Below are 27,124 nucleotides of genomic sequence, written 5' to 3'. Positions count from 1 at the left end.
GAACCTGTTGAAGCCCTTGCCACGCTGTGGAACAACGGCGTCTCGGGCTCTTGACATGGTTGCCCCCGAGCACCCTCTCTGGCATTGTGGAGTCCGGCTTGCACCTTGGTACACCAGTGAGCTAAGGGCAATGAAACAGGCTGGACGACGGCTAGAGCGCAAGTGGCGAAAGATGTGTTGTGAGGCTGATCGGGCACAAGTAAAACATCATAACCGTGCCTACTGTGTGGCGGTGAGGGTGGTGAAGAAGGCCCACTTCTCTGCCTCCATCGCATCCTCAAGTAGCCGTTTGGTGGAGCTTTTCCATATTGTCAGGGGTCTGTTGACATCAGCTCCAGGAAATGGAGTTTTAGACCTTTTGGAGGCCCACTGTGAATTGTTTGCAAGGCACTTTGAGGGTAAAGTTGCTTGCCTCTGTAGCAGTCTTGATGCCCCCTCCACATCTACTGTAGTCCCCAATGAGGTGTCCAGTGCAACATCTGCTGCAACTCCTTGGGAACGGTTTCAGTTGATGCGGCCTGATGACATAGACAAGGTGCTTGCGATTATGCAGCCAGCAACGTGTCCTCTCAACCCTTGTCCTTCCTGGCTTCTTAAAGCTTGCCGAGGGGGTCTGACTGAGTAGATCCAGGGTGTGGTCAACGCATTGTTGTGGGAGGGAGTGCTTCCAGCCGCCTTGAAAGAGGCAGTGATCCAACCGCTTCTGAAAAAGCCCACCGTGGACCCATTGGCTTGTGACGACTACCGACCGGGTGCAAATACCCCCTTTTTTGGGAAGGTGATTGAGAAGGTTGTGGCGCAGCAATTGCAAGTTCTTTTGGATGAAACAGATTATCTTGACCCATCCCAGTCTGGGTTCAGGCCTTGTTATGGGACTGAATCAGCCTTGGTCGCCCTGATGGATGACCTTTATCGGGAGAAGGGGGAGTGCAACCCTGTTATTCTTACTTGATCTCTCAGCGGCTTTTGATACCATTGACCATGGTATCCTTCTGGGACAACTTGGTGAGCTGGGTATTGGAGGCACTGTTTTACAGTGGTTCCGATCCTATCTGCAGGGTCGCTCTCAGAGAATAGCATTGGGTGACTGTCTTTCTGCCCCCTGGCAGTTGTGCTGTCAGGTGCCGCAGGGTACCATCTTGTCCCCCATGCTGTTTAACATCTATATGAAGCCCTTGGGAGCAGTCATCAGCAGCTTTGGGGTGAAGTGTCAGCAGTATGCTGATGATATCCAGCTCTGTTTCTCCATAACATCTGAATCAGGAGAGGCCATGCAAGCCCTGGACCGCTGCCTGGACTCGGTGGTGGGCTGCATAAGGGCCAGTAAACTGAGTCTGAATCCTAGCAAGATGGGGGCACTGTGGGTTGGTGGTTCCCGAGTTCGGATAATTGCCTGCTTTGGATGGAGTCGTACGCCCTCTGAAAGAGCAGGTCTGTAGTCTGGGGGTGCTCCAGGATCCATTTTTTTTGCTAGAGGCCCAGATGACCTCATGGCTAGGAGTGCCTTTTACCAGCTTTGGCTGGTAAGACAGCTGCAGCCATTTCTGGACCGGGATAGCCTGACCACTGTTGTCCACGCACTGGTAACCTCCAGGCTGGATTACTGTAATGCTCTCTATGTGGGACTGCCCTTGAGGTTGGTCCGGAAGCTGCAGCGGGTGCAAAATGCGGCGGCAAGTCTGCTCACTGGGGCAAGGTATCAACAACATGTCACCCCGCTGCTGAAAGAATTGCACTGGCTGCCTATTTGCTACCGGGCCAAGTTCAAGGTTCTAGTTTTGGTGTACAAAGCCCTGTACAGCTGGGGACCAGGATACCTGAAAGACCGTCTTACCCCTTATATATCTGCCTCCTGCAGATACCATCTTATCAGGAGATTCATTATGCACAATATAGGAAATGGACCATTAGTGCGGCGGCACCTACCCTGTGGAATTCCCCTTGAATATTAGGCAGGCGCCATCTCTGCTATCTTTTTGGTGCCTTTTGAAGACTTTCCTCTTCCAACAAGCCTTTTAAATTGAGACCTATCCCAGTCTGCATCTGTGTTAGAATTGCTTGTTAATATGTTTTTTTTAATAATGTGTTTAACCCTTTTTTTAAAAATGTTTTTGACTTTTTGTTTTAATGTATTTTAAGGTCTGTTTTTATGATGTTTTAAAGTGTTTTTAGCGCTTCTATTTGCCACCCTGGGCTCCTGTTGGGAGGAACGGCGGGATATAAATAAAGTAATAAATAAATAAATAAACTGTGGTGGAGGGTGTTGTCATGCCATCAGTGTTGAATCTTACTTCAGCTATTCTCACTGTTGAATCTTACGTCAGCTATTCTCACTGATATCTATATGTGGAATAGGGAGGGGGTGCCATCTTGCCCATCCCCTCGGGCAGCAAAATGTCTTGGGCTGGCCCTGATGAGAATAAAACGGAGGGGTGGGAACCATATATGCTGCCTTGTACTCATCTAAGGAAAGGCAGGATAAAAATGTGATAAATATGCTGACAGGCCTGTGCAGTTGTCTAAACTTTTCTGCAGTTGGCAGTCATTTTAAATAGATGTTTAGCTCCAGTACTTAAGGTGATGTGGTCTGAATGGCTGGACAAATAATTCAGTCCTGAATTAAGTTTGATATTGGTATTCGCTATGTGGGTGTTCTGACACTCATGTACCTTGTTGGAGGAGGCATATGGGAGATTTTTATTTATTTATTTGATATTTATAGCTTGCTGTATCCCATGGGCTCGGAGTAGGTAGCAGACATAATATAAGTAAAGTGTCTGATTAGTGCTTTGCATTAGTTCACTTTCTGTTATGGCAGATGAGTTTCTCCTATTGCATCCTGGATGTGACCAGGCATTTATATTCCATTATTAAACTCTTAGACTCTTATTTGTGATTAAGAAAGGATTTGTTTAACATTGTTTAAATAGTATTCTATTACTGAGCTATCTGGAGCAAAGCCAGTCATGAGAACTATATTTAGGCTTCCTGAAGGGAACACCTGTTTTTTTTCTACATTGAGCAGGTGTGCTGCTGGTTGTTTTTAAATTTATCTGCATATTTTTACCTATTTTGATAAAAATTCAAATGGTAGAGAACAAAGACACTGTCCTTGGAGGCAAAATTTGGGAAATCTCAAACCAGTTTTATAGAAGAGGTTTCCTGGTTGACCAGAATTGTTGTATTCTACAATGTTTTGCCTATTCTCGATCTTTTAGCACTCCCATTTCCAAGTTTATGGCTGTCAGAACTGATCTGAAATATTAGATTGAAGCATTTTTTTCATCTAGCATGATTAATAATTGTTGGCAAACATCAAATCCCTACCTTGGCTTGGTATAATATGATTAAATTTGACTGTAATTGTGAAGGTTGCCACAGAAAGATCTCTTACAATTGAAGATGCTATGTGTATACAGGATATCCTTCATTATTTGTTCCAGTGTTTCAAGTACAAGGAAGACCACATTTTCCCTCTTGGCCCTCTCCTCATTTTCACCTCAAATTTACAAACAACTGATCTTTTGAAAATTGGCAACCATGAAGAGATCAGTGATTACTGACAAAGTAGCACTTTTTAATCTGGCAGCACAAAGACTGTGGCAAACCTGTATGGATATGCATGTAATTGATTTGGTTTAAAGATGCCTCTCTGACCTCGCTGTTTACAAATCTACGCACGGTGGTGGGGAGTTACCTGTAAGTCCAAATAACACTTCATGCATCTGATGAAGTGGGCTATAGTCCACAAAAGCTTATGCTGTAATATATTTATTAGTCTTTAAAGCAGGAGTGGGGAACCTTTGGCCCTCCAGATGTTGCTGAACTAGAACTCTTATCAGCCCTAGGAAGCATGGGCATGGCCAGTGGCCAGGGATGATGGTAGTTGTAGTTTAACAACATCTGGACAACCATAGGCTGTCTACACCTGCTTTAAGGTGCCAAAAGAATCTTAGCTGTTTATTTTCACATTTAAAATCTAACATGTAAACTACTGATAAGCAATGCATTTCTACTAGTCCACAACATTTTTTACTATTCAGCTTGCAAAATTTGTAAAAGTAAAAAAGAAAAGGGGGGAAAGCAGTTTTTGTGAATCTTAACTGTCTGGTCACCAGGAGACAATTCTTTATTTCCACAAGCCCCGTTCCATGTACTGTGGCAAGTGTAGACATTTATTTGGAAGCTAAGACTGATAAATGGACCAGTTCTTCAAAATTTATTGTGTGTTGAAATGTTACCTTTTTTAAAAAAAATTAACTTTTAAAATTGTTTTTCATAGAGAGTAAAGGTAAAGAGACAGCTGCAATGAAGGCTGACCATCTGAGGGCCCGAAACATGAAGAGGTATATTAATCAGCTAACTGTAGCAAAAAAGCAGTGTGAAAAGCGAATACGACTCCTGGGAGGCCCTGCTTATGACCAGCAAGAAGATGGTATCTTTGACGATAGTGATGGCCCTCAGAGCCAGAAGGTAAGTGTTCTGTCTCTGTCTCTCTCTTTCTGTCTGTGGCTGGAGATGGTAAGCACCTTATTCTGCATCATATTATGACCTGCCTGATTGGAAGTAAACACAGGCATCCTGGAAGTGGCACAGTACTGCAGTGGTTGGCTGGTGGCTGGCTGTATTCCTACCCACCACCGTTGCGTAAAAAGGAGGAGTGGTCATTGCAGGAGAAAGGCAGCAGCAGAGGCAGCAATATTGTGCCTCTGTCTTAGTAAAGGCAAAGGCTGGGAAGGAAGGGGTGAGACAAAGAAAAGCGGGATCAAGGGGAAATCAGGAAGTTTATACTCAGTGGCAAGCCAGGACGTGGAGGACAGTAAGAAGAGTACATGGTAGAGAGGGTATGGGTGATCTTGAAGGAGCAGAAAGTATTAAAAGGGATTTTCTTGATAATGGCTGCTTTTAATTGTTCTTGTGAGGTTTGAGGTGCCTGACCACTGATCAAAAGAGGTAAGGACCCACCATACCTCCTCTGAAGTAAAATATAGGTTTGGGACCTTGAGGACTTTCCACCTTTTTCCATTAACCACTCTCCTTTCTGGGATTTCTGTTTTAAAAACCTGTTTTGCCTTAATCTCTGGCTGAAATGCTGATACGTCCTAAGAACCCTTTTAATGTTACTTTTAGCATCATTTTTTGCAGTGGGGGAAGGAGGGGATTGAAGAGGTGGAAGCTGGAAAACTGGCAGGAAAGTGTGTGTGGAGGGGAGAGAGTTGCATTTTTCCTTCTTTGTACACTATCCAAAGCACAAGAAGGAAGAGTGGATCTCCTTAGCATTGAAGTAAACCCAAAAAGAGAGGTAGAAAAAGGAGACTTTCTTCTCCAAGGACAAGACTGTACGAGGCAGAATCTACTGGAAGTGAAAGTGCAGAAAATGGGTACCCAAAGCTGGGATTCTAGAATGAGTCAGGCTACATTTATCCCAGCAAGGCCTCTTCTGGAATTAACTAAAAATTCAGGGTGGAAGAATGGGTACCCAGCCAGGAGCTCCTAAAGCATGATGTCTGCTGTTGGAAACCTACTCACAGAAGACTGAAACAGTTATAGTTCCAGAAAGAATGATTCACAGAAGAGTTAGGGTGGTCCTGGAATGACATTTTCCAGGCGAACAAAAGAAAGTTTAGGTTCTGCTTGTTGGCTTCCTGTAAGCATCTGGTTGGCCACTGTGAGAACAGGATGCTGGACTAGATGGGGTTTTGGCCTGATCCAGCAGAGTGGGTCTTATGTTGTTAAAAAAAATGTATTTCTACAATTAACCTTGCAGGACATACATTTGCGTTAAAATAGTTGACCAGAAAATTGATAGCAATAATCAAAGAACCCTTAGACTGATGTTCCAAAGCAGTGCGTCTTTCACATTGTCATATGACCTAAGTGAGATAATTTAATGGGTTGGCCTTTAAGAAACTGCAGCATTTCTTAGTTTGCTATCTTTTGTTTACTTAGTAAAATATGTTCATTATTACAAATGCTGGCACTTAAAAATGGAGTTTGGTATACTGTGGGGTTTGTGAGAGGATTATGAAATTGCTCAATAGCCTTTTAAGATATCAGCTGTTGGCTTTCTTGAATAAAGTTGTTTTTTTAAAATTACTGGTACCTTTCGCTCGAATGTTGTTGGAGAGGGGATGCCTATGCTGGCACAAATAGATTTAGTAGGAAGATTGTATTTTTTTCCCATCTTGCTTTGTTGCTTGGATTATTTTCCCTATGAGTCCGGCCATCACAGCGGGTTGTAGCTCCGCCTATCGTGCGAAGGCAAGAATGTTTTTGAAGTCAAGACTAGGGGCGTCGGGCCCCTCCCACTCTCCAGTTCATTCTTGCCTTCGTACGAACAAGATTGATATACAGATAGCGTAGTTTTAGCTAAGTCTATGTGTGTTTCGTTGCTGTATTTGTCTGACAGGGTGTGGAGTTGGCTGTGTGTGTGTCTCCCACGTTCCTTCCTTCCCTCTGTCTCGTGTTTAACGCTGTCTTTTTCGTTTTTCTGTGAATCCAATTTAATTTTCCCAGGTTCTAGCCCAAAGACCCTGTTTAAGACCGTGGTTGCGGTTCTTTTGTTTTTTCTCAGGCGGGAGCTTGCGGCTGCAGCTCCCCGCGCTCTCCCTTGTCCGGGTCAATTTCATTTACCCAGGTTTTTGCCCACGGCTCTCCTAGAGACCGCGGCTGCGATTCTCTCGTTCTCCCCAGGCGGGAGCTTGCGGCGGCAGCTCCCTGCTTGTCTCAAAGGAGCCAGCCCTTGCGGCGCTCTTTGTTTTAGTGCCTGGCCGTCTGGGTTGCCGCCTGCCTCGTACGGCCACGGCTTTTCTCATTGCGGTTCCTTTTCAGTCGGGAGACTGCGGCTGCAGATCTCCTTTCCCCTGAACTGCTGTGACTACTGATTTGCCGTCGCAGCTTAAAGTGCGCTGCGACGGTCTCCCTGTCAGCGGCTTTGGCTTGTTTCCCTACTCTCTCTCAGCTGCTACGGTCCTTCCCCGGCCGTTCTGCCTCCCCTCCTGAGTCTCACCTGCCTGGTTTTTACAGCCGTGATTCTCTCCCTCGCAGCTGTAGCACGCTTCGGCGGCCGTTACTGGCAGTCCATGTTTGCTGCCCCTCAGTGACCGCCGTTGCTCCTTCTCCGTAGCCGCCATTTTCGCTTGCATTGTTTTCCCGCCCTTTTTTGCGGGCGCCACTTTGTCTCCCTTTTCCGTCTATACTGAATAAGGGGGCTTAGCTGACAAGGGCTCCCTGTACGTACGTGTAAGATAGGACTCCTTAGTTCTTTGGACTCCATCACACGACTACTGCTGCGGCTTTTGACAACAAGCTGACAGCTAGCACCTGTACTTCGGTGCCTGCCTCATTATCGCTGTGACTGTGCTTTAGACTTTTGAACCTTGCTGGCTCTGGCGCTAGGTGCACAACTTGTTGACCTGTACATTCTGCCCCATCCGTGGCCGTGTGCTAAGACTGTGATGCTGTGCACAAGCTGTTGAATCGTACATTCTGCCCCCTCTGTGGCCGTGTACCAAGCTTGAAGTCTATACTGTACATTCTGCCCCCTCTGTGGCCGTGTACCAAGCCTGAAATCCAGCCTACAATACTAACGCTGATACCATAGTGCATCCTGCCCCCTCTGTGGCCGTGCACTTAGCCATCTGCCAGTGTATCCTACCCCCTCTGTGGTCGTACACTGTGCCTGTTTGGGTCCCTGCACCCAAAGTGAATATAAGATGGCAGAACAGCCAGGCATGTCTCAAACAGCCAAGCCGCAACCTTCCAAGGCAACTAACTGTGCTTTAGTCTTTTGAACCTTGCTGGCTCTGGCGCTAGGTGCACAACTTGTTGACCTGTACATTCTGCCCCATCCGTGGCCGTGTGCTAAGACTGTGATGCTGTGCACAAGCTGTTGAATCGTACATTCTGCTCCCTCTGTGGCCGTGTACCAAGCCTGAAGTCTATACTGTACATTCTGCCTCCTCTGGCCGTGTACCAAGCCTGAAATCCAGCCTACAATACTAACTCTGAAGCCTGAAGTCTATACTGTACATTCTGCCCCCACTGTGGCCATGTACCAAGCCTGAAATCCAGCCTACAATACTAACGCTGATACCATAGTGCATCCTGCCCCCTCTGTGGCCGTGCACTTAGCCATCTGCCAGTGTATCCTACCCCCTCTGTGGTCGTACACTGTGCCTGTTCGGGTCCCTACATCCTGCCCCCGCTGTGGCCGTGTACTGCATCCAAAGTGAATATAAGATGGCAGAACAGCCAGGCATGTCTCAAACAGCCAAGCCGCAACCTTCCAAGGCAACTAAGGCTAAACATGCTAAAGCACTGGCTAAGACCAAACATCTTTCCAGCCATAGCAAACCAAAGCGTCCACGCTATGCTTCTGTGCCGACCCCCACCACAGCAGCTCAGGAACACATACGAGATATATTCCATTCACCTGCTGCTTCCTCTGACGAGGAGGACTTTGCTGGCTTTCTTACTCAGCCTTCGCTTAACCAGCCTCCCTCCATGTTGCCGCCCAGGGCTTATCCTCCGGCTCAACCCACGGAGCCAGCTACTCAGGCACAAACATCTGCCCCAACAGCTACTCAGGCACAAACATCTGCTCCAATGGGGATGCAGCTGTCCCATGATTTTCTTTCCCAACTCCAAGGCATACTGTCATTTTTCACCCAAATGCAGTCACCACCACAAGTCCCTGCTATACCTCAATGCACTATGGACCAACGTGCGTGTCAAGAAGCACACCCTTCCTGTTCCCCAAATCCGTTTGATGTAGCCAGAGGCAGATGTATTGACGAAGCTTCGTATGGGGAGGAGTCAACCTTCACTGACCACGTTGAAGGAGATGACTGGAGCGACTATTCGGAACATGAGGAGGATACATCGTATCGCCTGTTTAATGCCTCAGACCATCAGCCCCTGGTGCGCAGGGTAGTTAACACCCTTGGTCTCCAAGCTGCGCCTTCAACATCTACCACTCCAGCTATCAAAGGGGCCAAGGCCCTCAAATCCCCTGCACCTACTGAGCACTACATCCCGGTGCTGGATCCCATCGCCAAACTGGCCTCTGAAGAATGGTCTCATCCATTCCAAACTCGCCGCTTCAAGAACCTGGCTGACAAGCTTTACGCCCTAGCTCCGGACTTTGCCACCAAGCTAGCCGTCCCTGGCATAGACGAACCAATCGCTAGCCTAGTTTCACGATCTCTTTTGCCCAGGGAAGGAGAATCCCAACTAAAGGACGCTACTGAGCGACGACTAGACTTCGCCCTCCGCAAGAATCATGAGGCCACTACTTTCTCCATACGTGCCTCCGCATCAGCCTCCGTCTTCTCCAGAGCAGCTATGATGTGGCTGGATGATCTTCTAGAGGACACTAACCCAGCTCCTGTCTCTCTCAGAAGGTCACTGATAAAGTTGCGTAAGACAGCGGCGTTTGTGGCTGATGCCACTTTGGATGCCACTCAACTGGGGGCACGAGCCATGACGGCTCAGATAGTTGCTCGACGGACCCTCTGGCTTCGCCACTGGCAAGCTGACTCTGCGGCCAGAATGAATCTGTCTAGGGCTCCCTACTCCGGATCTCTACTCTTCGTCGAGGAAGCTCTAAAGACAGTGCTGGTTGACCCCAAAGACGCCCACAAACCGGTTTGGGCCACTGTTAAGAACATCGACCACAGGCCTTTCAGGCGACTTCCTCCCTTCCGTACTAACCAGCCCTTTCGAGGAACGCGGCCAGGAGGACGAGGCCGCGACTTCAGATCATATGACCCCAATTCCTTCAGGGGATCCTGGAACCGGCGTCTCCAGGGTAGAGGCCTACGGCTGGCTTGTCAACTTTGACAAAAGCCATCTTCAACCAACCCAATGCCTACTACATCTAGGGGCGATGTTGGACACCCTGCAGGCAATGGTATTTCTGGCTCCAGATCGCATCACTGCCATCACAAGCATCGCAACGTCCCTTATGCAACAAACATCCGCAGATGTCATGCTTTTAGCCAGGGCGCTCGGAATGTTCATCTCTACTATCCATATTGTGCCATGGGCTCGAGCCCACACTCATCACCTTCAGTGGACTTTGTTGCCCTTTCAACAGGACATCGCCAGCTCCAACCATCGCAAAGTTCACTTGAGCCCCGCACTGCGCCTCTCCTTCCGCTGGTGGACGAGGGCCCAACACCTTTCCAAGGGCACGCCGTTCAGAGAACCCTGCAGAACTGTTGTAACCACAGATGCCAGCCTCATCGGCTGGGGAGCCCACTGCAACTCCCAGTACGTTCAGGGGGTTTGGTCCACCGCAGAGCAGACTCAAAGCATCAACTGGCTGGAGCTAAAGGCTGTACACTTAGCTCTACTTCATTTTCAGTCTCTGTTCCCTTTGGACCATGTTCTCATTCGAACAGACAACACGTGTGTAAAATCACATTTGAACAGACGGGGGCACCAGGTCTCATCCTCTGCAGGACCTAGCCTCCCTCATCTTTGTCTGGGCAGAACAACATCTACAATCCCTGAAAGCAGAACATCTCAGAGGGATTTGGAATGTGACAGCAGACTGGCTCAGCAGACAACAAGTTTTTCTGGGAGAATGGAAAATTCATCCAGCAATTTTCCATCGCCTTCAGTGTCGGTTCGGCGCATTCTCAGTCGACCTGTTTGCTTCCAGTCGCAATTGCCAACTTCCCAGGTACTTTGCCTGATACCTGGACACAACAGCGGAAGCAGTGGATGCGCTATCAACACCGTGGCCAGAAGGTCTTTTGTACGCCTTCCCTCCAATACCAATGTTAGCCAAAACCTTAAGGAAGGCGCGAAGCGAGAGAGCACGGCTGGTCCTGATAGCACCATTTTAGCCACGCCGACCGTGGTTCTCGGACCTTCTTGCAATGTCAGTAATGGATCCTTGGACAATCCCAGTCAGGCCAGACCTTCTATCACAGGGCCCAGTATGGCACCAGGACCCCACTTGGCTCAACTTAACAGTGTGGCGTTTGAGCGGGGACATTTGAGGTCAGCTGGCCTGTCTGATGCTGTTATTGATATTATCTTGGCCTCGAGAAGACCATCTACCACTTGGATTTATCAACATACTTGGGTGGCTTTCTCCAAGTGGTGCCAGTCCCACCACCACGATCCATCCCAGGCCACCATGCAACAGGTGCTACAATATCTCCATAACGGCTTCATGATGGGACTTAGACCCAACACCTTACGTCGACGTGCCTCTACCTTGTCGTCTATTCTATCAGTTTCTTCTTCTGGTGCCACTATCGCCTCACATCCGTTCATCAAACGCTTTTTGAGGGGAGTCGCCCTACGATCTCCGGCTGTTGTCCATCGGTTTCCCTCATGGAGTTTGCCAAAGGTTCTGCAGGCTTTGCAACGCCCTCTGTTTGAACCCATCAGGACTGTGTCTCTACGTATGCTGTCCTTCAAGGTCTGATCGCAATCACATCTGCCAGACGAGTTTCGGAGTTGGGCTCATTGTCTTCTGCTCGCCATCTCTGCGTCTTCCATAAGGACTCTGTTATACTGAAGACTGATCCTTCCTTCCGTCCCAAGGTTGATTCAGTCTTCCATTGCAACCAGGACATTGTTTTGCCTTCCTTTTGCCCGAATCCTACCCATCCTCTCGAGAAGGCTTGGCATTCGTTGGATGTCCGGAGGGCTCTCAAGACCTACCTGTCTAGGACCCAGGAGATACGATGAACTGAGTCTCTGTTTGTATCCTTTAACCCACGTTCTATAGGGCATAAAGTAGCTAATTCCACTTTATCCCGCTGGCTGCGGGCTTGTATTGCTTTAGCTTACGAATCCCTCAAGCTTCCAGTACCAGCTAGCATAACAGCTCATTCAACTAGGTCAGTGGCCACTACGGCTGCTTTTGCTACCAACGCTCCTGTGGCTGATATTTGCAGGGCTGCCGTTTGGTCTACCCCTCACTCGTTTATAAGGCATTATAAAATAGATCGCTATGCCTCTGCTGACACCTCTTTTGGCAGACGAGTGTTACAACAGGTTCTTAATGAGGATTAGCATGTGGGTGGTCCCTGTTGGCGAGTGCGTGAATAGGTCAAACGTGGTTTTGAATTCAAGCGCCGTATAGAACAGGAATAAGACAGGCCAGGCAAGTTTCTTGTAAGAGTCTTTACTAGGCAAAGACATTAGACACAGCTCTCTCCATTGACATTTCTTCCCCCACACTGAGTTCCTGCAAGTTTCCCACCTTATCACACTCCCAGCCGGCCACTGACTTTGATAGTCTGGCACTCTGTTCTCACAGCTTAACCCTTCTGCTTCAGGTTTCTCTCTCTCTGCTAAAAACCTTGTCTGTGAGTCTCACAGCCTGCGTCACTGACCAACAGCCCCCACCTGAGACTTACAGACTACAAAACTTCATGTTACAATTATTACATTTCTACAACATTAACTTTTCATTACAAATACATATCAGTACATGGTTTGTTTTCTTACAGCTTACATTTACATTTCCAGTTCAGTTCAGTTTCTCTTTATTTCTTTATTTACACAGATTTCACAGATTCATTTTTGTTCACTTTTATTTTACAATACATTTATATTTCATTCCTCAACACAAAACTTCCACATTAGATCCATTGTTTCTTTATCTATTGGTCCTTCTTTTTTCCCATTCTACTGGATATTCATCTGTTTCATTATTCTGTTGTGTAACATTAAATGCAAATCTCTGAGGTGGTTGACCTTTCGTTTTTCTCTCTGATTTCCTGACATTATCTATTTCCATTTCTTCTTCACTTTCAATTTTACTTGGACCTGCACCACTAGTACTTGGCATTTCTGTATCTTGTGTTGTTATGTCTTCACCTCTCAGCCTTTTAACAGTACGTTTGCCACCGTGTATTAAATCTGTTAATGCAGTTTTTAATGGCATTTGCTGCCCGAAAGGAACATCTGCAGCTTCCTGCTTGTTTGCACTATCTAGGATCACTGTTTGACTGTCTCTCCAAGGTTTATCTATCACCTTTATGCTTCTGCTTAACACCACTTGTTGTTTCTCAGGCAACCAAACTCTATAATATGAATTCTGAAATCCCAAAATGCGTCCTGCCTGAGCTTTTGACTGTTTTGCAACATGTACCCAGCATTTTGCCCCAAAACGTTCTATGTGTTTCACCCTGGGTTTTCTTCCAGTCAGTTTCTCATAGGGAGACATGCCTATTGTTCTGTGCATTAGGCGGTTCTGAATATAAACAGTGTACAGAATACATTCACCCCAATAAGTGTTATTCATATCAGCATCTGCTAGCATTGCCCTCAATGAATCCTGCAATGACCGGTTCCTCCTCTCTGCCGTTCCGTTGGAGGATGGGCTGAAGGGAGCAGTGAGACTCTGTATTATTCCCTTCTTTTCCAAATATGTTTTAAATGAATTACTGGTAAATTCCCTACCTCTATCTGATCTGATATTTTTGATAACAACCCCATGTTGTGTTTCTGTTCTCTGTATGAATGCCTTTAATTTCTCTTCTGCATCACTTTTCTTTTTCAATAAGAACACATGTGTAAATCTGGAGAAATCATCCACAATCACTAAGTAAAACCTTGCTCCACCTTTTGAGCACTGAAAAGGTCCAGCTAAGTCCACATGTATGAGCTGATAGGGTTCAGTAGTTGTGCTTTCACAGCTCTTATTTACTGGAGTTACTGTCATTTTTGTTTTATAGCATACCTCACACTCATCCACATGCTCACAGTGTGTTAACTTCAAATCTTGACTATGCTTTGGGGTGTTTTGTATCTTTTGGAAATGTGCGTGTGCTAGTTTTCTATGCCATTCATGGAAACAATTATCATGTTTATCTTTATTAACTGCTATCCAAGCACACATGTGTTTATCAAGATTGCACTCAACCATAAACATTTGATTCTGTAATTTCCCTTGCATGCATATTTCACCATCTTTGCTCACAAAACATCTATCCCCTTCAAATGTAACTTTACAACCTATTTGAGCCAATTTTCTCACTGATAGAATGTTATATTTTAAACCAGAAATCAATAATACATCTGTTAAAATTCCCAAATTACCCATCTTCAGCGTGCCTGTTGCAATCGCGTCCTGAGTTGATCCGTCAGCCAGATAAAGCTTCTCCTGCGTCGGCTTTGAAGTGTAAAATAAACTAGAGTCTGTGATTAGGCAATTAGACGCTCCACTGTCAAGAAGCCATTTAGAGTTAATGAGTTTATTGTCCTTAGTAACAAAGTTCACGCTTGCTCTCTGACTTTCAAAGTTTCTGTTATTCCTCTTCTTTAAACAATGTCTTTGTATATGCCCACGTGATCCACAAAAATAACATATTTTAGTCTCTTGCCTGATTCTTTGATTTTGGTGTTGTACAGACACAGTCACAGTCTCTTTTAATTCTATTTTCTTATTCTCTTGTCTCCTATTCCACTCTTGTTGAAGTTTCTGTTCCACAAAGTCCAAAGTCAGATTCCCATCAGGTTGGGTTTCCAGACTAGATACCAGAACGTCCCATTTTTGATCCAATGAAGATAACAGGAGATAAACCATCTGTAGGTCATTATGATGCACGCCTCGATCTTGCAGCTCAGCATTTAATCTCCGAAATTCAGCCAAATGCTCTTCCATAGTCACTTCTTCTGTAAAACGCATCTGATAAAGCTTCCGTGCTAAACACAGCCTGCTCCCCGCAGTTTGCTGTACATGAGCGGCTCTTAGTTTCTCCCACATCTGATTAGCCGTCGGCTCATTACTCACCAGCAACAGTTGTGAATCTGATAGCCCCAGAGTAATAAAAGCCTTCGCTTTCTCGTCTTTCTTCAGCCACGCTGCTGAAGGAGCTGCCGGAGGGGGTTTTTCCACGACATCATTCAACTCTTCTTTAATCAGAACTGCTCTCATCCTCCATTTCCAGCTGGAGTAATTTACAGCATTCAGCCTCTCCATCGGCATCCCGGATAACAGATTTACAGCCATGTTGCCCACTCTTACTTGCCTCTCACTTGCGCTTTGTTTCTCTCTGCAACTACGCCACTTCACCGGCTCTTGAACCCGCTACCACGCCTGATAAGCTGGGCCCATAACCCCTGTTGGCGAGTGCGTGAATAGGTCAAACGTGGTTTTGAATTCAAGCGCCGTATAGAACAGGAATAAGACAGGCCAGGCAAGTTTCTTGTAAGAGTCTTTACTAGGCAAAGACATTAGACACAGCTCTCTCCATTGACATTTCTTCCCCCACACTGAGTTCCTGCAAGTTTCCCACCTTATCACACTCCCAGCCAGCCACTGACCTTGATAGTCTGGCACTCTGTTCTCACAGCTTAACCCTTCTGCTTCAGGTTTCTCTCTCTCTGCTAAAAACCTTGTCTGTGAGTCTCACAGCCTGCGTCACTGACCAACAGTCCCTCCCTATTATGGGCTGCTTTGGTACATCCCGCTGTGATGGCCGGACTCATAGGGAACATGGACCATTGGTCTCACCTGAAGAGTGATTTTCCTATGAGTACGGCCATCACGACCCTCCCTATGGAGGATGACTAGATATTCTCTAATGTGTTATATATTACTGTTACGCTATTATAGTTAAATTTAAGAGTGAAGTCAAGACTTCTAGTTCTGTTATATCGCTATGTTGGAGTCATGTTATTATGCATGTTACTATTGTGTTATTTTCCTGCTGGCAGGCCTGTTGGTCTTGTTCTTGTATTTTTAAATATTTCTCCTTAGACTCGCTGCGAATGAACTGGAGAGTGGGAGGGGCCTGACGCCCCTAGTCTTGACTTCAAAAACATTCTTGCCTTCGCACGATAGGTGGAGCTACAACCCGCTGTGATGGCCGTACTCATAGGAAAATCACCCTTCAGGTGAGACCAATGGTCCATTTTAGATGCTTATATATTTGGCTTATATATATTGTCAAGAAAGACAATATGAGGCTGGTTTTTCAAAATGATTTTGTTGAATTGGTATGCTGTTCTACTATTGTAAGCTGTACTGAAAATTCATTTAAGTTGGACCAGAAATTGAAGATAAGTAAGTATGAGTAGATTGTTACCACAGGAAGACTGAGGAAAAGTTGTGGCCTCTTTAAACAACAGAGAGGTTTCTGTCTTTTCTCACACTTCCTTTGGAAAGTCCAAAATGGCTTATGCGAGTCTTGCACTGGCAAGGCCAGCATCTGCTTTGCTTCAATGACTCTCTACCATTGTTCATAAATCTTATCTACCTTTGATGTCCTAGTAGCAATTGTGCTTGTTGCTGACTCTTGCCATCCTCCAAATGGGAAGGCTCAGGTCTTCACTGTGATGCTACACTGCATTTCAAAGGAACCCGGTCACCTCCCAAAGTCCAGTTCAACTGTACAGCACTTTGTCCTTGTCACACTAAGTCTTGAAGAGGCTTTGCAAACTGCAAGACTATTTTTCTGTTTTCCCAGGCTCAGCACAAAGTCTTGAGGGATCCCTCAGGCATTGTCAAAGTTTGGGAGAAGGGAGATAATCTTCTAGACACCACACTGAATGTAGAAAGCAGTGGGGCGTCTTAACTGTTTTCTGAGGCTCAGCACAAGTTCCAGAAGATACCTCTGTTCTGTTTTGTGCTCTGAAAAGAACAAGGGAACCTACAAAATCATCCTACATTGTGTATGGGCAGCTGCAGTTCTTCCTAGTAAAGAGCATGACTAGCTTCTTTTTTTGTGTGGAGACTTCTATACTCTTCACCAGATTTCCAGCACAACTCTAAATACACAGCTGATGAGGGATCCAAAGCACTGCAAAACTTGCAAACAATAGTGTGCTTATACTCTGCCACAATTATATTTTTATGTGGATATTTCTGTATGATATCCCGCCCCCCCTTTAATGGAAACTTTGTGGAAATAGGCGGTTTCTTTGGAAAGCTGTGATTCTCATTTAACTGTTAATATAATGGTGCAAGTACTTCAGGTCAGAATGGCCCTCTATTATATAAATTGAACAGTATTCAAATATATAGTACATTATTTGAATAGTTTACTTGATCAACTTGTCAAATTCACTGTCTTGAAATATATGTGAATCATATATTTGTGAATGTTATTGGTATCAGGAAAAAAGCACATTTTAATAATACAGTTTATATATTCCAGCTGTGCTTTGACACACTATTTGAGCAGCAAAGCTTGTCCTGTGATGGCTTCACAGGTAACCCTAATGACATTACAGTCTCACTTGAAAGGAATCCCCAATGAATGCAGTGTGACTTACTTCCAAGTAGATATGGGCAGGATTGCACTCCAAGGCTGCAATTATTGTAAATACATTTGGAGTTAGGTCTCATTGAATTCAATGAGACTAGTTCTGAATAAAACATACACAGGACAAAGCTTGAAAGGTTCCGTCCCTTAATTAGGTGCTTGGACAGGTTCATGCGACCACTTCGGTACTGGATCCTTGCCCCTCTTGGCTAATTAAACCTAGCAAGGAAGGAACAGTTGGCTGGGCCAAGGAAGTGATTAATGCCTCTTTACGAGAGGGAGTGGTCCCTGGCTGTCTGAAAGAGGCGGCAGTGAGACCACTCCTGAAAAAACCTTCCTTGGACCCAGAGGATGTCAGCAGCTACAGACCAGTAGCCAATGTTCCGTTCCTGGGCAAGATCCTGGAACGTGTGGTTGCTGACCAGCTCCAGGCGCTATTGGATGAAACCGATTATCTAGATCCATTTCAATCGGGGTTCAGGCCTCGTTTTGGCACTGAGACTGCCTTGGTCGCCCTGTTTGATGACCTATGTCGGGAGAGAGACAGAAGGAGTGTAACTCTGTTGATTCTCCTTGACCTCTCAGCGGCTTTTGATACCATTGACCATGGTATCCTTCTGGAGAGGCTTGCGGAATTGGGAGTTGGAGGCACTGCTTGGCAGTGGTTCCGCTCCTACTTAGCGGGTCGTCTCCAGAAGATAGTGCTTGGGGAACATTGCTCGACACCGTGGGTTCTCCAATGTGGGGTCCCGCAGGGTTCGGTCTTGTCTCCCATGCTTTTTAACATTTATATGAAGCCGCTGGGGGTGGTCATCAGGAGTTTTGGAGTGCGTTGTCATCAGTATGCTGATGACACACAGCTCTACTTCTCCTTTACATCTTCTTCAGGTGAGGCAGTCGACGTGCTGAACCGTTGCCTGGCTGCGACAATGGACTGGATGAGAACTAACAAACTGAGACTCAATCCTGACAAGACTGAGATGCTGTTGGTGGATGGTTTCTCTGATGGGATGGTGGATATATACCCTGTCCTGGATGGGGTTACACTCCCCCTAAAGGAACAGGTGCGTAGTCTGGGAGTCATCTTAGACTCTTCCCTCACACTTGAGGCTCATGTAGCCTCGGTGGCCCGGAATGCGTTCTACCAACTTCGGTTGGTAGCCCAGCTACGTCCCTATCTGAGTAAGGAGGACCTCTCATCAGTGGTACATGCTATGGTAACCTCGCGTCTGGACTACTGCAATGCGCTTTACGTAGGGCTACCTTTGAAGACGATTCGGAAGCTACAGCTAGTGCAAAATGCGGCGGCCAGACTGCTAACAAGAACTAAGCGGTCTGAGCATATAACACCTGTGCTAGCCCATTTGCACTGGCTTCCAATATGCTTCCGGGCCAGATTCAAAGTGTTGGTACTTACCTATAAAGCCTTATACGACGCGGGACCACAATATCTGTCGGAACGCCTCTCCCGATATGAACCGGCCCGTACACTACGGTCTACTACGAAGGCCCTCCTCCGGGTTCTGACTCATAGGGAAGCCCGGAGAGTGGTGACAAGATCTAGGGCCTTCTCAGTGGTGGCCCCCGAACTATGGAATGGTCTTCCCGAGGAGGTGCGCCTGGCGCCGACACTATCATCTTTTCGGCGCCAGGTTAAAACCTTTCTCTTCTCTGAGGCATTTTAATTCCTGTTAATTCTAAATTATTATATTTTGATTTTAGACTGTACAGTTTTGTGTACCATTTTGTGTTATTTTTATTGTATTTTTAATGTTCACCGCCCAGAGAGCTGTTGCTAGTCGGGCGGTATATAAGCTTAAATAAATAAATAAATAAATAAATAATTCCTTAGGAGATGTAGCAAAGGTAAAGGTACCTGTTGAACTTTCATCCCAGAGTTTGAAGCTACTTGACTTTGAAAAGCATAAAGGGTCACCATAGCTGTGGACAGGCTCTAAAATTAGATCTGCTAGTTCATAGCCGCTCACGTGACAGGATTCTTGCATGTGTCCCAGCATAGCTGTCTGCTTTTGGTTTATTGCAGGGCGTTGAAGGTACTGAAAGGCTCAATCTTGTTCAAGGATTATACAAAATTCACATATTTGGCAGAATGTTTTTTTATTAACTGTATCTGTGTTTACTGCAATTCTAAATGCTTACTTGGATGCAACTTATACTGATATTAAGGAGATGTGTTTCTAAGTCAGTGCAGTTAGGATTATAGCACTAGTCTGGCAACTAGTCATGAATGTACCAAGACCAAGGTATAAAAATTACTGCCCTTCTATCATGATGATATGGTAATTTCTTTTTTTCTTTTTTCTTTTTCTTTTTACTTTAAAGCAAGTCAGACTGTGAGGAGACATATGCAAATGAGTACCTGTCAGGTAGTGAATTGATAAAGTAACTGTGAGAGTATCTGTGTTGCTCTGTGATAATATTTCTGAGTGGTTTTCTTTTTAATATCCTGTGACATTATTTATATACCCTTGGCTTTGGCTTTTTCCCTTGGGGATTTAGAAGCATTTAAATAGGTTTAGAGGGACTGAACTGTTTAAACAAGCAAATAAAATGTATAGTGGCTGAATTTAGTTATAAGTTGGTTAGCAGGAAGAATCACTGGGGAAAAAAGAATCCTTCCAAGTAGAGAAAGAATTCCCAAAAGGTGGCAGACCTGTTTGTCTAGTATGCCTAATTGTCTTCTTCCAAGAGCCAAGTTTACAAACACTTTGAAATTTTTAAGAATGGACTAAAGGTATGGGGGGGGGAAGGGCAGGAAGAGTTGGATAGATGAGCAGTAGTGCCCAGAGCAAGGTTAAGGCAGTTGTGTGTGAGAAGGAAGGAGGAGGAAGTGTGCAGCAACTAAATCCCTCTCCTCGTGCCTTGCAGAACCCTCCTGTTCATCCGTTTTAGCTTTGGAGAGTTGGACATTGCCCAAACATTTTCATGCTTTTTCAGTAGTTTTAAAGGAAACTGGGCTTTTCCAAATGCCAGGTTCAATGAGGTGGTAATAGATTTTGGAAACACTTTCTCAATTCCACTCTGTGAAATGCGTTCCTCTTGTAGTGGTTTGGGGAAGTGTGAAAGGTATCTAAACTTTGTGGTGGGACCTCTAGTATACACTTGAGTGGCACCTATCTTCCCTTTCACGCATCTGAGGGCACCACCTGCAGTGACCCCCTTCCCATAAATAAGATGGTGCTCTGGAGTGCAATTTCCATAGCTGCAATTTCAGCGCCATTTTTGTTGTTGTTAGCCTAAAAACTGACCACCACATTCCTGCTAGTCAAATCTCATTACCTACTTGGTAGCATCACTGTTAGCAGAAAGTAGGAATTTGATTTTTAACCAACAAAAAATTGATGCTGAACCTTCAGCTAATTCGGCTAGTGAAGTGAACAGCGTGAAATCATATTTTTCTGGGCCCCCAGCTAATCTCAAACACTCAGCTCAGCCCTACCAGACACCAGATTCTGGTTACATATAGCAATTCAGCAGCATACAACTGTGCTTGTGTGGAATACCTTAGAAAATTAATTTCCCTCTACTCTCATTAAGTTGCTTCTTGACGTCTTGCTTAGAGCCTGTAGAATTCTAAGGTTCAGTGCTTTGTCCTGTAACTGATGTCTGTTACAGCACCACAGTAGATTCCAATCTCTCTTTTATATGTCGGCATGAAAGCTGTGTGTGTGTGTGTGTGTATGTGTATTAGGGATGGGGTTCTCTTCCTAGTTTCAATCCATTTGTATTCTGATAGTCCATAGTTTGCTCCCAATCTGCCCTTTTTTGTTGCTGTTTGCTTTTGCACTTGCTGATTTGATCTGCTAAATTTTTTATTTGCCAAAAAAATTACATAACTTTTAACAAAAATGCTTATGAAAATGATTACGGTGTTCCACATTTTTCCCCCTGTGTACATATAAGTTAGGCAGATAATTGCCTTTGAGTCTGTCCTCTTACCTTGGGCTAACTGCACACTCTGCAACAAAATGTTAATTAAGGTCCCAACCTACACAGAACAGCCATGCAGAGTGTCTGCTATGCTGTGTGTGGTATACGTGAAGTTGTTGTCACAAGAACAATTTATTTAGTCCTTCATAGATGAAAATGAAAAACATTGCATTGCATTGAAACATAATTGGGTAGATTGAGAAAACTACAATACTGAATAATGACTGAAATGATTACAGTAGGGCCCCGTTTTTCGGCACCCCGCTTTTTGGCGTTCCGTTAATACGGTGCCAGTGGGGTGATCAGCTGGAGGGGTGCTGGAGCTCCCTGCACTCCAGCTGATCATGGCGGAGGAGGGGAAGATCAGCTGTAGATCATCCTCCTTGGGGTGGCCAGAGTCACGCACTCCAGCTGATTGCGCCCGAGGAGGGAAAGATCAGCTGTAACTCGCTACAGCCAATCTTCCCCTCTTCTGGTGCGATCAGACTCCTGCTGGAGCTGATCACACCCGAGGAGGGGAAGATCAACTGTAGCATGCTACAGCTCATCTTCTCCTCCTCGGGGTGATCAGACTTGCGCACTCCAGCTGATTGTGCCCGAGGAGGGGAAGATCAGCTGTAGCTCGCTACAGCTGATCTTCTCCTCTTCTGGCGCGATCAGACTCCCGCTCGAGCTGATCACGCCTGAGGAGGGGAAGATCTGATCTTCTCCTCCTCTGGTTCAATCATCGGGTTAGGTTCCAGACCCCCATGCTACAGCTGATCCGCTTTTTGGCGGTTTTTGCTTTCCAGCGGGGATCTGAAACCTAACCTGCCGTATGAGTGGGGCCCTACTGTACTTAACCTACACATTATTTAAGGAACAGAAAATTTATAGAATAGACAGTTAGACTAAGAAAAAAATTAACATTAATGTTAATGGCCATTTCTGAGAATGAACAAAACAAGTAGAAAATTGGAGGGAGGTTAATGGATGTTAATGGCGATCATTATCACCTAGACAACCGTTAAGAATGCATCAACTTAGAGGAAATACAATTATGAAGATAATTACGTAAAATTTAGGAGGAAAAGTGCCAGTGACAGCTGTAGCCCACTGCAAGAAATCATTGCTGGTCTGAAAAGACAGCGAACTGTCAGATTGAGTCAGAATTTGGTATTAAGTCTGATTTTGCGGATATTCTCTCACATCGCTAATGTGTGTGTATCTCTCTATCTTTCTGTCCAGGAACCAGTTCTTAAGTTGTGCAATGCTACAGTTTCAGACACATTCATTAGGATCAAGTCATGTTGAATTATTTGGGACTTAAGTGTAAATATGCTTTAGGTTGCCCTGTTGGCAGTTTTTCATATAAATGATTGAACACCAGAGTGCAGAACTAAAGCTGGGGTGGGAAAAAACACTTCAGCTAGGAAAATGTATTGACTAGAAATGAGCTTTTGAGCTACTCTTCCATGCACTTAAGTGCACATATGTGTGTAGAAAAGCAGCTAGCAAATTAAATGAATAAATAATAAATAAATGTGGAGCTGTTAGTGACACTGAAGATAATAGGAGAAACTTTGCATATTTTAGAGTTTTGTGTTATGTGGAGCAGTTTTCAGAAAGGAATAGAACTTGTGGATTGGGTGAATACTTTGCACTTTCTGAATATATACAAAGGAGGAAAGTTAATATAGTGTATTCTTTAAGATCTTGTGTAAATAATTTATGTGTGATAAAATAGGGTGTTGCGTTAGTAGTTGTGCTATGAGCTTTCATACAAATAGTGAGTCTGTATGTAAGGTTCTGCAACATATCTCTTGACACAATTTTGTGGGGGGTTTTCTTGGTCCTTATAAAGGTATTGGCCATCTGTGGATTTTGGAGTTTTTGTCTACTCTTTCAGCAGAATACTACGTTTGTTTCTCAGGAAGGTATAATTGCTCAACCTTATTACATTTTTAGTCATTGGGCCCTATCCAGAGTGCTGTGTGGTGAGTTGCTCAATTCTCTCCCCAATATCTGGGTGCAACTCCTTCATGCTGCTGGACACTTTTCCTGGAATGGAAGGAAATGTCAAAACTTCTCTTTGCCCAGCTCCTTGGAGGAGGTTGAAAGGGTTTAAAATGAAGGTGCTCTCGTTCTTCCACAGAATGCTGTCCTAATTATTTTTATATGTTTTACATGGTTGTCTATTTTAGGTCTGTATATTTTATGTATGTACTCTCCTTGGGACCATATGGAGAAGGGTGGGTTATAAATGTACTACTAAATATTAAATAAAAGCAATCTTCAGTTAACACTGAACAAGGAGCCACTGCTAAACAAAGTGTGAGCAGGCAAGTTATTTGCATGTGCCAAGAGGGACTCTTGTGGATTTCAGTGATTAGCTCCATATCCATGAAACTTTATTTTTATACAAATCCTAAGATTTTTTCAGAGTGCTGAAAATGCAAGGTACAGAAAAGGTACAGAAACTTGGATTATCTCTGTGTTGATCATTCCAGTATTTAGCCACTTCATCAATAATTCTCTTCTAAACATATTGGGCTTAACAAAGTTTGTAATCAGTGAACTAGATTATAAATAATTACTTGATGTAATGCCATTAAGTGTTCCCCTCCTCCCCAGATTCTTCAGTTTGAGGAGATTTTGTACAACCTATCCTACAGAGAGCACTTCCGAATATACATGGAAAGAATGGATAAGAGATCTCTGATCAGCTATTGGGAATCTGTGGAATACTTGAAGAATGCTAACAAGGTACAAGTAGATAAACACATGCTAGGTCTTGTTACTAGAGTTATTTTTGTGGCAAGATTTTACTTGTAAAGCAGTGCTGCATCAAAATAATTCCTTGTTTAACATATTGCCTTCTTCATGCATCTCAATTAAGTTGGTATTCGGTTTTGTATACAAATTTGCGAGCAGACGTTTTATTATTTTATTTTATTTATTTTATTTCATTTTTAAACCGCCCATAGCGAATAGCTCTCTGGGCGGTGTACAAAAGATTAAAAGTACAGAAATACAAAATATCACAATAAATAAACTGAAACAAAGAGATTTAAAATTGTAACATTAAACGCATTAAAATGCCTGGGAGCATAGCCAGGTCTTAACCTGGCGCCGAAAAGATAGAAGCGTCGGCGCCAGGCGTATTTCTTCGGGGAGGCTATTCCACAATTCGGGGGCCACTACAGAAAAGGCCCTAGATCGAGTAACTGTCCTCCGGGCTTCCCGATGGGTTGGTACCCGGAGGAGGGCCTTAGATGCTGAGCGAAGTGACCGGGTCGGTTCATAGCGGGAGAGGCGTTCCACAAGATACTGCGGTCCCACGCCGTGTAAGGCTTTATAGGTCAAAACCAGCACCTTGAATCTGGCTCGGAAGCAAATAGGTAGCCAGTGCAAACGGGCCAGAACAGGTGTTATATGCGCTGACCGGCTGGTCCTCGTCAGCAGTCTGGCTGCTGCTTTTTGCACTAGCTGAAGCTTCTGAACTGTCTTCAAGGGCAGCCCTACGTAGAGCGCATTACAGTAATCCAACCTAGAAGTTACCAGAGCATGAACAATTGAGGCGAGGTCATCCCTGTCCAGATAGGGGCGTAGCTGGGCTACCAACTGAAGGTGGTAGAATGCATTCCTTGCCACCGTGGCCACTTGCGCCTCCAGAGACAAGGAAGGATCGAAAAGAACCCCAAGACTACGAACCTGTTCCTTCAAGGGGAGTGTAACCCCATCTAGAACAGGGTAAGCATCCACCATCTGGGCAGGGAAGGCATTCACCAACAGTGTCTCAGTCTTGTCTGGATTGAGTCTCAGTTTATTAGCTCTCATCCAGTCCATTATCGCGGTCAGGCAGTGATTCAGCACATCCACAGACTCACCTGTAGAAGATGAAAAGGAGAAATAGGAGTCCAACCTGGTGTCCTAATGTGATGATAATGGGGCCAGGTTTAAAAATCAATTCACTATTCCACAAAATGAGTAGAGAGAATGGGCTGTTGAAAATGTAAACAATGTACTTGATATTTTAGATCACTTTTTCCAGTGTTTCTATGCAGAGTTCATTTTAAGGTGATGCCAATTCAATAGTTTTATTAACAGACGCAGTAAAATAATTTGCAGGAAAAATATTAAGTAAATACAAGACTCAGTCTACCCCAAGGAGTCTAAACAAGCAGTCTAATATACTGGGTGTGTTTTCTCAATAACTGAAAGGTTTCTAGAGCAGAAGCCGTTATGCTGCCACTGCTGCACCTCCCTGCTCTCAAGGAAAATGCATAGTTCAGAGGGGCAGAGTCTGCTGTTGCAATCTCCCTAGCATGTGTTGCTGAGAACCAGCAATATGAAAAGCTATAGAGAGAAAATTGCAGGGTGAAATAAAGAGGCAGACACCAGTAGGTGGAATTTAGGAAGCTACATTTTATGTTAAGGGCAGAGAACTTGCAGTCTACCAGAAGTGGTTGGACTCCAACTTTTGCCAGCCCCAGTCAGCATGGCTAATGGCCAAGGATGATGGGAGTTGTAGCTCAGGAACATCTAGAAGGCCATAAGTTCCCTACCCCTGACTTAATTTAATGAACATGACACAACAAGCAAGATATTAAGAGCAATATGGGGCTAGGGTTGTAAAAGCTGCTGCAAAGCTGAGGGAAACTAACCTGGACAGCCAGCAAAGATGTCTCCCTGAACAACTCAGGTCAGCTAAGCTGCCTTTGACAAGTTACCCTTGTGCGAAAAGGAAGCGTTAGGTAGCAGATTCAAGAAACGAGTTGTAAGCTCAGTGGATAATAGCCATGAACTTCTATCCCTATTGGCATGTCATCGGCAGACAGCCAGTTGTTCCAGTTGTGTGCTCCTTATAACTATTTGAACTACTCTAGTTCCTTAGGCCATCCACATCCTATGCTTAGGCTTGGACTTCCTAAATTTCAGGGCAAACACATTTACTTCCCTTGCCAAATTGCCTCTTGGGGTGGTGAAAGCAAACTCTCTTCCAGTGGATCTGACCCTTCTGCAGAGGGCCATTACATTGAGGAGACCCATCTCCCCAGCCCAGAAAGGCAAAGTACACCAGCCAGTTGTTGCATACTGTGCCATAACTGTATATGCATGGTACTCAACCCCCTATAAAGCTGAGAGCCAAACTGTTAACGTTATTCATGCTTTTTAAAAAGCATGTTTAAACTGGCCACTTGTATTTTGAAGAAAAAGTATCTGCAGGACTCCAGTCTAGAATGTACTTCGAGTCCAGATCAGATCCTGTACCATTTTCCTTCTGAAAACCACCCCCTCCCTAGCTACTGTTTGCCCCTGAAGGAACTGCTGCTTTTTAAAAAAACTAAAAGGGGCCAGTTGAAGTATTTATTTTGTGTTTAAAATGTTTATAATCTACTTTTCCTATTTGGAATGAAAAAACTAAGGCGGCTTACACTAAAAAAGTCAAAAATATTTTAAAACAAACTGTATCACAAAATCATCATAAAAACAAATAATAGAAATGTATTCTAAATATATATAAATATCCCTCCACAGCCATGGATTTGTTGGGTGGCTATAGATAAGTTGCTATCTATAGATGCCTCCAGATTGTCACTATTTTGCATGTCTACTCAGCTCAATGGGAATTACTCCTAAGTAAGTGTGTGTAGGATTTTGGACTTACCTAAAAGGAGGAAGTATTTGTGTTGATGTTATGAACAGTATTAATTTTTTCCAGTATTGGTATGATAGATAAGCTTTAATAGTTGGAAATTTTTAGAATTTATAAGATTAATGCAGGAATAAAATATTGTTATATTGTGTGTTTTAGGTTGTTTTAAGTTGTATAAAATAAGAGATCTAAAATTAGTATGTTAAAGTGTGTATTTGGTATGTTATGAGTAGATTTGTAAAGAAATAATTATGGATTGTAGTGTGATTTAACTCTTATTTATATGGGTACT

The 27,124-nt window shown here is 44.5% G+C and overlaps 1 protein-coding gene across 9 annotated transcripts in view; it reads left to right on the top strand.

The window, feature by feature from the left end:
• The window catches only part of SNX25 (sorting nexin 25), a 138,386-nt gene that overhangs the window by 59,227 nt on the left and 52,035 nt on the right, over positions 1-27,124 (top strand). For all 9 annotated transcript variants that reach the window (XR_009757721.1, XR_009757724.1, XR_009757722.1 and 6 more), the window contains exons 7-8: positions 4,283-4,473; positions 23,808-23,939. Coding sequence is in view for 4 of the 9 variants with exons in the window: in XM_061582897.1 (XP_061438881.1) it covers positions 4,283-4,473; positions 23,808-23,939 (323 nt within the window). In the remaining 5 variants the exon portion in view is untranslated. The remainder of the gene's footprint in view (positions 1-4,282; positions 4,474-23,807; positions 23,940-27,124) is intronic.

The sequence above is a fragment of the Rhineura floridana genome, chromosome 9 (assembly GCF_030035675.1).
Source record: "Rhineura floridana isolate rRhiFlo1 chromosome 9, rRhiFlo1.hap2, whole genome shotgun sequence".
In the NCBI taxonomy this organism is placed as follows: domain Eukaryota; kingdom Metazoa; phylum Chordata; class Lepidosauria; order Squamata; family Rhineuridae; genus Rhineura; species Rhineura floridana.
This window is presented reverse-complemented; position numbering and strand designations above follow the sequence as displayed.